General features: G+C 58.5%; 2 protein-coding genes across 2 annotated transcripts; both read left to right on the top strand.

Moving 5' to 3' along the window:
- The first annotated feature begins 724 nt into the window (after nt 1-724).
- WRAP53 (WD repeat containing antisense to TP53) lies at nt 725-6,329 on the top strand. The gene is made up of 11 exons (XM_062512163.1): nt 725-869; nt 996-1,094; nt 1,551-1,659; nt 2,310-2,398; nt 2,765-2,855; nt 3,080-3,204; nt 3,709-3,921; nt 3,980-4,094; nt 4,200-4,339; nt 5,024-5,167; nt 6,005-6,329. Exons 1-11 carry the CDS (start codon nt 847-849, stop codon nt 6,327-6,329), a joined length of 1,473 nt encoding a protein of 490 aa, XP_062368147.1. The 5' UTR covers nt 725-846.
- On the top strand, nt 6,329-12,934 carry EFNB3 (ephrin B3). The gene is made up of 5 exons (XM_062512162.1): nt 6,329-6,467; nt 7,274-7,631; nt 11,748-12,025; nt 12,599-12,803; nt 12,889-12,934. Exons 1-4 carry the CDS (start codon nt 6,329-6,331, stop codon nt 12,697-12,699), a joined length of 876 nt encoding a protein of 291 aa, XP_062368146.1. The 3' UTR covers nt 12,700-12,803; nt 12,889-12,934.
- Nucleotides 12,935-13,187: the final 253 nt, after the last annotated feature.

Below are 13,187 nucleotides of genomic sequence, written 5' to 3'. Positions count from 1 at the left end.
TTCGAGTTTTGGTGGGGGGGGAAATCAATAAAAGTTTTACTGATTTTCACCTTTTTTGACTTCTTTTTTTTTGGAGGTGGGGGGGGGATGGATAAGGGAGGGGACATCCCCAAACCCTTCAGGTGACATTTTGGGGTGCACCAAGTCCCTCTGGAACATTTTGGGGTATCCCAGGTCCCCCTGAACCCTTCAGGTGACATTTTGGGGTTCCCCAAGTCCCCATTAACCCTTTTTGGGTCCATTTTGGGGCATCCTATGTCCCTAAGAGCCCCTCTCGATCCCATTTTGGGGTGCCCCAGGTCCCCCTGAACCGTTTTTGGGATCCCCCAAGTGCCCCTGAACCATTTTTGGGGTGCTCCCGGTCCCCCTGAACCATTTTTGGGGCCTATTTTGGGGTGCCCCAAGTTACCCTGAACCATTTTTGGGATCCCTCAGGTCCCCCTGAACCATTTTTTGGGATCCCCCAAGTTTCCCTGAACCATTTTTTGGGGCCCATTTTGGGGTCCCATTTTCCAAGACCCCAAATCACGTGCCCCGCTTTTGGCGGGAAACTCAGAGGCCCCGCCCACAGAGGAAGGAACCAATCACAATCTCCCGGCTCCATATATGGCTGGAAATGGGCGTGTTCAGAAGGATCACGTGGCCGCAGAGGGGGCGTGACCTCTGGGTGTCATGGCGGCGCCCACAGCGGACGGTTGGAGTTGGGGGGGGGGGGGGGGAGGTTTTGTGGGAATTTTGGGGGATTTTGGGGGAATTCGGGTGTAGGAGCGGGGTTCTGACCTCTCCCTTCCCCCCGCAGCCCCTCATGAGGTCCCCAAATCTCCTGAGACCCCTCAGGACGCGGCCATGGAGGAGTCCGAGGCTGTCGAGTGAGTTTTGAGGGAGGATTTTGGTGGGTTGTTTTTTTTTTTTTTTTTTTTTTTTTTTTTTGGGGGAGGGGTCTGTGACTCTCTGAGGGGTTTTGGGGGATCCCTGGCACTCCTCGTTCTCTTCAGGTTTTTCCCGTACGAGCTGAGTCGCCTCCCCAGCCAGGTTTGGGGGGCTCGGGAGGAATTCGCGCGGCGCCCCGAAAATTTCCTGCGAGGATGCAAATGGTGAGAGACCCCCCCCCAAAAAAAAAAAAAAAAAAAAAAAAATCTCACAAGCTCTCCCTAAATCACCTCAAAAACCCTTCCTAATTCACCCCCAAAAACCTCTGTAAATTATCCCCAAACTCCCCTAAATCACCCCCCCCCAAAAAAAAAACCTAAAATCACCCCAAAAGACCTACCGAAATCACCCTAAAAACCTCCTAAAATCACGTCCAAAAACCTCTCTAAATCACCCCAAAAACCTTCTGGTCCTCCTGGGGTCCCCTAGGGGGTTTCAAAATTGGGGTCCCCCAACACTTGGGGGATATTTTGGGGGATATTTTGGGGTGACAATGGGGATGTCCCCCCCCCCACACCTGGGGGATATTTTGGGGTGACAATGGGGGTGTCGCCCCCCCACCCCTGGGGGATATTTTGGGATATTTTGGGGTGACACTGGGGGTGTCCCCCCCTTCCCAGGGCCCCCGATGGCTCCTGTGTCCTGACCTGCAGCAACGACAACGTCCTGAGGATCTTCGACCTCCCCCTCCCCCTGGGACCCCCCCCGGGGCTGCCCCTGCCCGAGCTGGTGGGTGAGGGGTGTGGGGGTCATGGGGGGGTCACTCTGGGGGTCCTGGAGTGGGTTTGGGGGATCCTGGGGGAGGATTTGGGGTGGCTGTGGGTTGGTGTGGGGGTCTCAGGGGTCACTCTGCGTCACTCCGTGGTCACTCTGGGTCACTCTGTGTGATTCTGTGGTCACTTGGGGGTCACTCTGTGTCACTCTGGGGGTCACTCTGGGTCACTCAGTGGTCACTCAGTGGTCACTCTGTGTCACTCTGTGTCACTCAGTGGTCACTCCGTGGTCACTCTGGGTCACTCTGTGTCACTCTGGGTCACTCTGGGGGTCACTCTGTGTCACTCAGTGGTCACTCTGTGTCACTCTGTGTCACTCAGTGGTCACTCCGTGGTCACTCTGGGTCACTCTGGGTCACTCTGTGTCACTCTGGGTCACTCTGGGGGTCACTCTGTGTCACTCAGTGGTCACTCTGTGTCACTCTGTGTCACTCAGTGGTCACTCCGTGGTCACTCTGGGTCACTCTGTGTCACTCTGGGTCACTCTGGGTCACTCTGGGGGTCACTCTGTGTCACTCAGTGGTCACTCTGGGTCACTCTGTGGTCACTCTGGGTCACTCCGTGGTCACTCTGGGTCACTCTGGGGGTCACTCTGTGGTCTCTCAGGCCCCGGCCGTGCAGGTGGCCGAAGGTGACACCATCTACGACTTCACCTGGTACCCCCTGATGAACTCCAGCCAGCCCGCCACCTGCCTGTGAGCTACTGGGAGGCACTGGGAAGGGACTGGGGGAGGACTGGGCTGTACTGGGAGGGACTGAGAAGGACTGGGATGTACTGGGAGAGGACTGGAAAGAAAATGGAGGCACTGGGAAGGCACTGGTTGTTACTGGGATGAACTGGGAGAACCTGGGGCTTTAGAGGAGGATCCTGGGAGGGGCTCAGGGGTCTGCAAGGTGTAACTGGTTCTTACTGGGATGAACTGGGGGGTGTACTGGGAGCAGGGGTCGGAGGGGTCTGTACTGGTCCATACTGGTGTGTACTGGGCAGGGTGGCTGCCAGGGAAGCTTCCTGGGAGGTCCATACTGGTCTGTACTGGTCCATACTGGTTTGTACTGGTCAGGGTGGCCTCCAGCAGCCGTGACAACCCCGTGCACCTTTGGGACGCCTTCGATGGGACCCTGCGGGGATCGTTCCGCGCCCACAACCACCTGGTGTGTACTGGGAGAACTGGGAGGGCGCTGGAGGAACTGGGAGCAACCGGAGAGGGACCGGGAGGGAGCTGAGAGCAACTGGTAGAGACTGGAGGGGAACTGGGGGATTGTGGGGGGAAACTGGGGGAAAAAGGGCACCTGAGGTGGGGAGGGGACCCCCTCAGGGTTTTGGGGTCCCCCACTGACATCCCGGTTTGGATTTGGGGATTTTTGGGGTCCCCCAGGACGAACCGGTGGCCCCCCACTCTCTGGCGTTCGCCCCCGATGGCTCCCGGCTCCTGGGGGGATTCGACGGCGCCGTGCGAGAATTCCCGACCCGAGCGGCCCGGGGAAGAGCGGCCTGGAGAGAGCGCTGAGGAGTGAGGGGCGGGGCCTAAAGGGGTGGGGTCTGAGGGGGTGGGGCTTAATGGGGGTGGGGTCAAAAGGGGGCGGGACCAGGAGACAGGCCTGCGGTGTGAGGGACAGGTCAAAAAGTGGGCAGGGCCTAAAGGGGATGGGGTCTCAGGGTGGGGCTGGGGGGTGATTCGTGCCCCCCACCCTCCCATTTTGGGGGGAAAATGTGGGTTTTGATGGGGGTAAAGGGGGTGGGGCTTAAATGGGTGTGGTCATAGGGTGGTGAATCCCCCTTTATTTTGTGGGAAGGGGGCGTGGCTTAGGTGTGGTAAAAAGGGAGGGGCACTGGGGTGTGGCTAAGGGGGGTTGATGGATTTTGGGGGGTGGGTGGAACCCGTGGGCGTGGCTTGGACGAGCACAGTTCAATGGAAAATGAGATTTGGGTGGGTGGGATCCAAGGGGGTGTGGCCTCACTAATGGAGGCGTGGCCTAATCCATGTCTCCACCCCTCACACCACAGAGGGCGGGGCAAGGGTCAGCGAGGCCTGATTGGCTGCCTGGCCTTCAGCCCCAGCCAATCACTGTTCGCCTGTGGCTCCTATGGGCGGGAGCCTGGGGCTGTACCCGGTGGGAGGGGGGCGGGGCCGTGGCGTTCTGGCCCCGCCTCCCAGCTGCGCCCACTCACCTGCGCTTCAGCCCCTGCGGGACTCACCTGTACGTGGGGGGGAGGAAGGTGGGTGTGGCACCCCAAAAAATGTAGGGGTGGGGTTTGATGGGCGTGTCGCATTTAGGTGGGTGTGGTTTGTGGGCGTGGCCTCGGTGAGGGTGTGGCACACTAAACTGGGCGTGGGTTTCGATGGGTGTCTCCCATTGAGATGGGTGTGGCTTTGTGGGCGTGGCTTATGGGTGGGTGTGGGCTCAGTGCTGGGGGTGTAGTGCCTCAAAATGGGTGTGGCTTTGTGGGCGTGGTTTATGGGCTGGGCTGTCGGATGAGTGGGGGCGTGGCTTGAGCCTGATGGGCGTGTCCCTGGCTCCCCCTCCCCCCAGGACCGCCACATCCTGTGCTGGGACCTTCGTGTCCCCGATCGTCCCCTCCTGGCGCTGCCGCGGCGCGTGGCCACCAATCAGCGCGTGACCTTTGACCTCGACCCGTGAGTGACACCCCCCCCCCCCCCCCCCCCCCCCCCCCCAAAAAAAGAGGGGCACGTTTTAGGGATGTCATGGACACCTGGGTCATCTTTTTATGGGAATTTTGGGGTGTTCAGGACACCTGGGGCACCTTTAAGAGGGAATTTTGGGGGTCCTGAACACCTGGACCTTCTCCTGGGGGAGATTTAGGGGATCCTGAACATCTGGGTCACATTTTAGAGGAAACTTTGGGGTGTCCTGGACACCTGGGGTACCTTTTGAAGGGAATTTTGGGGGTGTCCAGGACACCTGAACCTTCTCTTGGGGGAGATTTTGGGTGTCCTGATCACCTGGGGCACGTCTGGGGACATCCTGGACACCTGGGGCACCTTTTGAAGGGAATTTTGGGGGTCCTGAACACCTGGGTCACGTTTTGGGGTCTCCTGAACACCTGGGTCATCTTTTGGGGACATCCTGGACACCTGGGTCACCTTTTGAGGGTAATTTTGGAGTGTCCTGAACACCTAAACCTTCTCCTGGGGTATATTTAGGATATCCAGGACCCCTGGTTAAAATTTTGGGTGGGGATCAAAGAGGGGTGGGGGGTCCTTAAACCCCTCCATCCTTTCTGGGGGGTGGTCCCAGACCCCTGGGTCCTTTTTTTGGGGTCTCATTTTCCCCCCTCCTGACTCTTCACCCCCAACCAGGTCAGGGCAGTTTTTGGTCAGCGGTGACACCGATGGTTTTGTCACCGTTTGGGACACTCTGACCCCCCCTGGAACTGGGGACCCCCCTGAGCTGCCCCCCCTTTTTCGCTTCCGTGCCCTCCGTGACTGCATCAACGGCACCAGGTAACACCCCCCCCCCCCTCCCCCCCAAAAAAAAAAAAAATTTGGGGAGACCCCCCCCCCCTCCCTTAAAACCTGGGAGCTGCACCCAAATATTTGGGATCTGCTCCCCTAAAAAAATCAGACACAAAACACCTGAGACCCCCCTGAAATATCCCCCAAATTGTTGTCTTGGTCTCCCTGAATTCCTTCATTTTCCCATATTTTTTAACCCAAATCCGTGCTCCAAAATTTCACGAATTTCCACCTCAAAATCCCCCAAATTTATACCCGAATCCCCCAAATTTCCCCCCCCGCCCTCCCAATTTCCACCCCAAATTCCCTTCCAAGCTCCACCCCAAACTCCCCAAAATCCCTGATTTTCCACCCGAAAATCCTCAAATTTTCACCCCGAACTCCCCGAAATCCCCAAATCTTCACTCCAAAATCCCCAGATTTCCACCCCAAATCCCCCCAGTCTCCCTCTAATCCCCCAAATTTCCACTCAAAATTCCCCCGATTTCCACCCCAAACTCCCTGAAACCTCCAGATTTTCACCCCTAAATCCCCAAATTTTCACCCCAAACTCCCCCAAATTTTCACCCCGAATTTCCACCTCAAAATCCTCCAATTTTTACCCCCAAAAAATCCCCAAAATTTCAACCCAAATCTCACAATTTCCACCCCAAAATCCCCTAATTTTCCCCCCAAAAATCCCCAAATTTCCACCCCAAATCCCCCTAATCTGCCCCAAAATTTCACCCCAAATTTCCCCATATCCCCCAAATTTTCACCCCGACTTTCCACCCCAAATTTCCACCCCAAATCCCCCTAATCTCCCCCAAATTTTCCCCCCCCCAGCCTGCACCCCTGGCTGCCTCTCCTGGCCACGGCCTCGGGCCAGCGCCTGTTCCCGGCGCCGTGGGACAGTGACAGCGAGCACGAGGGGACAGAGGACGGGCCACCCCCAGGAGGGGACATCCGGCTGCAGCTCTGGTGGTGGGGACCCCAATCCAGCGAGGACACGGGGACTGGGGATTGTCACCTCCCCGGGGACACTGGGAATGATGAGTGTCACCTCCCCGGGGACACTGGGACTGGGGATTGTCACCTCCCCGGGGACACTGGGAATGATGAGTGTCACCTCCCCGGGGACACTGGGACTGGGGATTGTCACCTCCCCTGATGAGTGTCACCTCCCCGGGGACACTGGGACTGGGGATTGTCACCTCCCCGAGGACACTGGGAATGATGATGGTCATCTCTCCGGGGACATGGAGTGTCACCTCCCTGGAGACCAGTGACTGTCACCTCTCTGGGACTGGTGATTGTCACCTCCCCAGGGACACCAGGGACACTGAGTGTCACCTCCCCGGGGGACACCTGAACTGGCGACTGGGGACACGGGGACACCGAGTGTCACCTCCTTGGGGACACCAGGACTGAGGATTGTCAAATTCCTGGGGACACCAGGATTGGTGATTGTCACCTCCCTTGGGACACCGAGTGTCACCTCCTTGAGGACAACAGCTGGGACACCCCCGGGAACACCGGGACCGTGGACACTGAGTGTCACCTGTCCAGGGACACCCTCGGGGACACCGATTGTCATCGAACCCAGGGACAGTGACTGTCACCTTCGGGGGTCACAAATGTCACTCTGGGGACCCCAGATGTCACCCTCAGGTCCCGGTTGTACTAAAGGCATTGTGACTGTCACCCTCTGTCACCCACGTGGGCCATCCCAGAGGGAGGTGTGGCCAAAACTTCCCCCTGCACCCAAAAACCCCCCAGGAACCCCAAAATCTGCCCCACCCCCTCAGTGGTCCCCACCCTCCAATTACAGTGGTGCCCCTTTAAGAGGGTGCCCCGCCCCCCAAAAAAGGGGGTGGAGTCTGTTACTAAGCAGCTTCACCATCACCATGGCAACAGTGATGGTGTGATGTCACCATGGAGGTTGTGTCATTGCTGGCCACACCCACACCATGGTCTGTGTTAATTTGACCACGCCCCTTCCTAATAGATGCACTGCCTTTAATTGCTAATTAACCCTAAGCCACGCCCACACACACCACACCTAAATTTTAAGCCACGCCCACACCAGACCCCTCCCGTCGTGGATTTAACAAGCCACGCCCACCACACCCTTCTATGACCACGCCCACCGCCGCGCCTATCTAGGCCCCGCCCCTGGTTTAAACCACACCCTCAATGCCACACCTCCTCCTAAAAGCCCCGCCCCCCGCAGCCGGCTCGGTCTCAGCCGGGGCGGCCCCGCAGGGACCCGGGTTCGAGTCCGGGCTGGGCTCGGGGGGTCCTGGTGGGGGTCCCGCCTCTGCCGGGGGCCGGGGCCGGGGTCGGAGCCCCCTCCCGAGGTGGGGCGGGGGGCGATGGCGGGACGAGCGGCGGCGCTGCTGGTGGCCGTGCTGGGCGCGGGGGCCGCGGGGCTGAGCCTGGAGCCGGTGGTTTGGCACACGGGGAACCGGCGGTGAGCTCGGGGGGGCGCCGGGGAGGGGGCTGGAGGGGATTGGGGGTGGGGTCAGAGGGTTTGGGGTGACCGAGAGAGATTCAGGGGTCCGGGAGGTTGGAGGGGATTGAGGGGTTCTGAAGTTTGAGGGGTCCAGAGGGTTTGGGGTGACCGGGAAGGGGGGGGGGATTCAGGGGTTAAGGGGTTTGGGGGAGCTGGTAGGGATTGGGGGGTTCAAAAGGTTTGGGGCGGCCGGAGGGGACTGGGGGGGTTCAGGAGTTTGGGGGTTCAAAGGCGTTGGGGGGACCAGGGGGGTTTGGGGGACCGAGACTCTTGATTGGGGGGTCTGGGGGGGTCTTTAGGATATTGGGGGGCTTGGGGTTCTGAGGGGTTTGGGGGGTACCGGGGGAACTTGAGGGGTTCAGAGGTTTGGGGGGCGGGGGGGGGCGCTCTGAGAGGATTGGGGGGTCTGGGGAGGGTCTTTAGGATATTGGGGGGCACCGGGGGGAGTCTTGGGGAACCGAAGCTCTGGGGGATTGGGGGGCTGGGGGGTCTTTAGGGTATTGGGGGAGAGAGGGGAATTGGGGGGGACCCGGGGGGATTTGGGGGGTCTTGAGGGACTGAGACACTTGAGGGATTTGGGGGGGTCTTGAGGGCCTGAAAATTTGGGGGGGGGGGCAGAGGGGAGAGGGTGTTGGGGGAGTGTTGAGAGAGTTGGGGGGTGGTGAGAAGATGTTGGTGGGGGACTCAGTGTGGGGGGGTCTTGTCACCCCAAGAGATGGGGATGGGGACATGGGGGAGGGGTGACACGAGGGGGCTGTGCGTGGCTGTGGGTGACAACGTGTGTGACATTGTGTGACACCGTGACGCTGTAACTGTGACACCGTGTGACAGTGTATGTGACACTGTGACAATGCGAATGACACGAGTGTGACACCGTGATACCTTGCTTGTGCAACACTGTGATGTGTGACAGTGTATGTGACACCGTGTGACACTGTGACTGACACCGTGACACCGTGTGACATTCTGTGACACTGTGGTAACGTGTGACAGTGTATGTGACACGCTGTGATTTTGTGTGACAGTGTGTGTGACACCGTGTGACACTCTGGGTGTGTGACAGTGACACCCACAGTCCCACGTTGTCACACCCCCCCTCCCTCCCCCTTGGGTGCCCCCAGCCCCGGGTCCCCCCTGCTGCATCCCCTCCCCCACCCCAGGCCCCCCACGGAGCGTGTGGGGGAGGGGCAGCGGCGCCGTTCCCACGGTGACAACAATGGCTGCCCCACCCCCCGGCCAACCCTGCGGGGGCGCCTGGCGGGGGTGTCACCGTCACGGGGTGTCACTGTGATTGGGGTGTCACCATCACGCGGGTGTCACTGTCACAGGGGTGTCACCATCACGGGGGTGCCACTGTCACGGGGGTGTCACCGTGTCTCCACACCTGGCAGTGTCACCCTGCTGTGGTGTCACACAGTGTCACACACAGTGTCACACAGTGACACACAGTGTCACGCACACAGTGTCACAATCACAGTGTCACACACACAGTGTCACGCACACAGTGTCACAATCACAGTGTCACACACACAGTGTCATGCACACAGCGTCACACACAGTGTCACACACAGTGTCACACGCAGTGTCACACTCACAGTGTCACACACAGTGTCACACGCAGTGTCACACTCACAGTGTCACACTCACAGTGTCACACACACAGTGTCACACACAGTGTCACTCACAGTGTCACGGTGTCACACACAGTGTAACACACAATGTCACCGTGTCTCCGCATGTTCCTGGAGGACGGTGGCTACGTGCTGTACCCTCAGTGCCACACACGCAGTGTCACAATCACAGTGTCACACACACAGTGTCACACACAGTGTCTCACTCACAGTGTCACAATGTCACACACAGTGTCACAGTGTCACAGTGTCACACACACAATGTCAGACACATGTCACACACAGTGTCGCACACGCAGTGTCTCACACACAGTGTCACACACAGTGTCACACTCACAGTGTCACACAGTGTCACTCACAATGTCACACACAGTGTCACACACAGTGTCACTCACAGTGTCACTCACAGTGTCACGGTGTCACACACAGTGTAACACAAAATGTCACACACGGTGTCACCGTGTCTCCGCATGTTCCTGGAGGACGGTGGTACGTGCTGTACCCTCAGTGTCACACATGCAGTGTCGCACTCACAGCGTCACACGCAGTGTCACAATCACAGTGCCACTCGCAGTGTCACTCAGTGTCACACACAGTGTCACACACACAGCGTCACACACAGTGTCACGCACACAGTGTCACACACACAGTGTCACACACACAGTGTCACACACAGTGTCACTCACAGTGTCACGGTGTCACACACAGTGTAACACACAATGTCACACACGGTGTCACCGTGTCCCCGCAGGTTCCTGGAGGACGGTGGCTACGTGCTGTACCCTCAGTGCCACACACGCAGTGTCACAATCACAGTGTCACACACACAGCGTCACACACAGTGTCACACACAGTGTCACACGCAGTGTCACACACAGTGTCACTCAGTGTCACACACAGTGTCACTCAGTGTCACACAGTGTCACCGTGTCTCTGCATGTTCCTGGAGGACGGTGGTACGTGCTGTACCCTCAGTGTCACACATGCAGTGTCGCACTCACAGCGTCACACGCAGTGTCTCACACACAGTGTCACACACAGTGTCACACTCACAGTGTCACACAGTGTCACTCACATTGTCACACACAGTGTCACAGTGTCACACACAGTGTCACACTCACAGTGTCACACAGTGTCACTCACATTGTCACACACAGTGTCACAGTGTCACTCAGTGTCACACACAGTGTCACAGTGTCACAGTGTCACACACACAATGTCAGACACACGTCACACACAGTGTCGCACACGCAGTGTCTCACACACAGTGTCACACACAGTGTCACACTCACAGTGCACACTCACAGTGTCACTCACAATGTCACACACAGTGTCACACAGTGTCACTCAGTGTCACACACAGTGTCACAATTTCACTCAGTGTCACACACAGTGTCACACTCACAGTGTCACACAGTGTCACTCACAGTGTCACACACAGTGTCACAGTGTCACACACAGTGTCACACTCACAGTGTCACACAGTGTCACTCACATTGTCACACACAGTGTCACAGTGTCACTCAGTGTCACACACAGTGTCACACTCACAGTGTCACACAGTGTCACTCACATTGTCACACACAGTGTCACAGTGTCACTCAGTGTCACACACAGTGTCACAGTGTCACACAGTGTCACTCACATTGTCACACACAGTGTCACAATTTCACTCAGTGTCACACACAGTGTCACACTCACAGTGTCACACAGTGTCACTCACATTGTCACACACAGTGTCACAGTGTCACACACAGTGTCACACACACAATGTCAGACACATGTCACACACAGTGTCGCACACGCAGTGTCTCACACACAGTGTCACACAGTGTCACACTCACAGTGTCACACAGTGTCACTCACATTGTCACACACAGTGTCACAGTGTCACTCAGTGTCACACACAGTGTCACACTCACAGTGTCACACAGTTTCACTCAGTGTCACACACGGTGTCACCGTGTCCCTGCAGGTTCCTGGAGGACGGTGGCTATGTGCTGTACCCTCAGTGTCACACACGCAGTGTCTCACACACAGTGTCACTCAGTGTCACACACAGTGTCACACTCACAGTGTCACACAGTTTCACTCAGTGTCACACACAGTGTCACACTCACAGTGTCACACAGTTTCACTCAGTGTCACACAGTGTCACCGTGTCCCCGCAGGTTCCTGGAGGACGGTGGCTACGTGCTGTACCCTCAGTGTCACACACAGTGTCTCACTCACAGTGTCACAATGTCACACACAGTGTCACACACGCAGTGTCTCACACACAGTGTCACTCAGTGTCACACACAGTGTCACAGTGTCACACAGTGTCACACACAGTGTCACAGTGTTACAGTGTCACACAGTTTCACTCAGTGTCACACACAGTGTCACACTCACAGTGTCACACAGTTTCACTCAGTGTCACAGTGTCACCGTGTCCCCGCAGGTTCCTGGAGGACGGTGGCTACGTGCTGTACCCCCAGATCGGTGACCGCCTGGACCTGGTGTGCCCGGGGGGCGCGGGGGGTTCTCAGTACGAGTACTACAAGCTCTACCTGGTGGGCGGGGCGCAGGCGCGGCGCTGCCAGGTGCCCCCCGCCCCCACCCTGCTGCTCACCTGCGACCGCCCGCAGCGCGACGTGCGCTTCACCATCAAATTCCAGGAGTTCAGCCCCAACCTCTGGGGACACGAGTTCCGCCGCCAGCACGACTATTACATCATCAGTGAGCCGTGACGTCATCGCGGGGAGGGGGTGGTGGTGTTGGGAGGGGCGGTGATGTCGTTACCTGGGGGGGTGATGTCATTGTAAAGGGTGGTGATGTCATCATGCAACGGTGGTGATGTCATCAGGGCCAGCTGTAAGCTGGGTTTTTTTGGGGGGGTGGGGGTCTTTTGTCACCAGGGAGGTCCCTGTGATGTCATCAGGCTGTGATGTCACCAAGGTGGTGACATCATCAAAAGAGGTAGTGACGTCACCTGGGGGTTGGTGATGACTTCAGATGCGAGATGCCACAGGGAAGGTGACGCAGTAGGGCAGGAGTGGCGTCACTATGATGTAATCGCTCCCCTGTGATGTCATCAGTGGACAGCAGAGTGAAGCTGTGACATCACTGGGGTGCGGGATGACATCACAGGGCAGCTGTCACCGGGGTGTGACATCACCACAAAGGATGATGACATCAAAGGGAGGGCGTGACCGGGTTGTGACATCACCAGGGTGGGGGGAGGGGTTCGGATATATGCGTGAGGACATCACTGGTGACGTCATCACTCATGACGTCACCATGTTCCCGTAGCCACCTCAGACGGGACCCCCGAGGGGCTGGAGAACCGACAGGGCGGGGCCTGCCTGACCCGGGCCATGAGGGTCACCCTGCGAGTGGGACAGCGTGAGTGACCCCTCCCCCACCCCGCCCCTCCCCCACCATCCCCTTCCTCACCCTCCCCTCCCCCCCAATCCAGGCCCCGGGGAGGAGCCGCTGCCGGACCAAGACTGGACAGGTAAAGGTGGGGGGAGGGGCATGTGGGGGAGGGGCTTTTCCCACCTGAAGCCCCTCCTCCCTGACCCTTCCCCCCCTTTTTCTAGGTTCAGCCAATCAGACGAGCCCACCCGGGCCGGGCCCTCCCCCCGCACGTGGTGGGGCGGTGCTGGGAGGTGCGGGGGGAGGGGCGGCGTTGCTGGCGCTGGTGGGGGCTGGGGGGGCCCTGTGGTGGAGGCGACGCCCCCGGAGACCCCCAAAAACCCCGCGGGGTGGGGGAGGGGCAGGGCCCCGGCCACGCCCTCACGGCCCCGCCCACCCCCTGCGTGAGCTGCCCCTCCCCCCCACCGCCCCTCCCCCCGCCTATTACAAGGTATGAGATGGGGGGGAGGGGCCAGAACCCAAA

Source organism: Cinclus cinclus, chromosome 34 (genome assembly GCF_963662255.1).
Source record: "Cinclus cinclus chromosome 34, bCinCin1.1, whole genome shotgun sequence".
NCBI lineage: Eukaryota > Metazoa > Chordata > Aves > Passeriformes > Cinclidae > Cinclus > Cinclus cinclus.
This window is presented reverse-complemented; position numbering and strand designations above follow the sequence as displayed.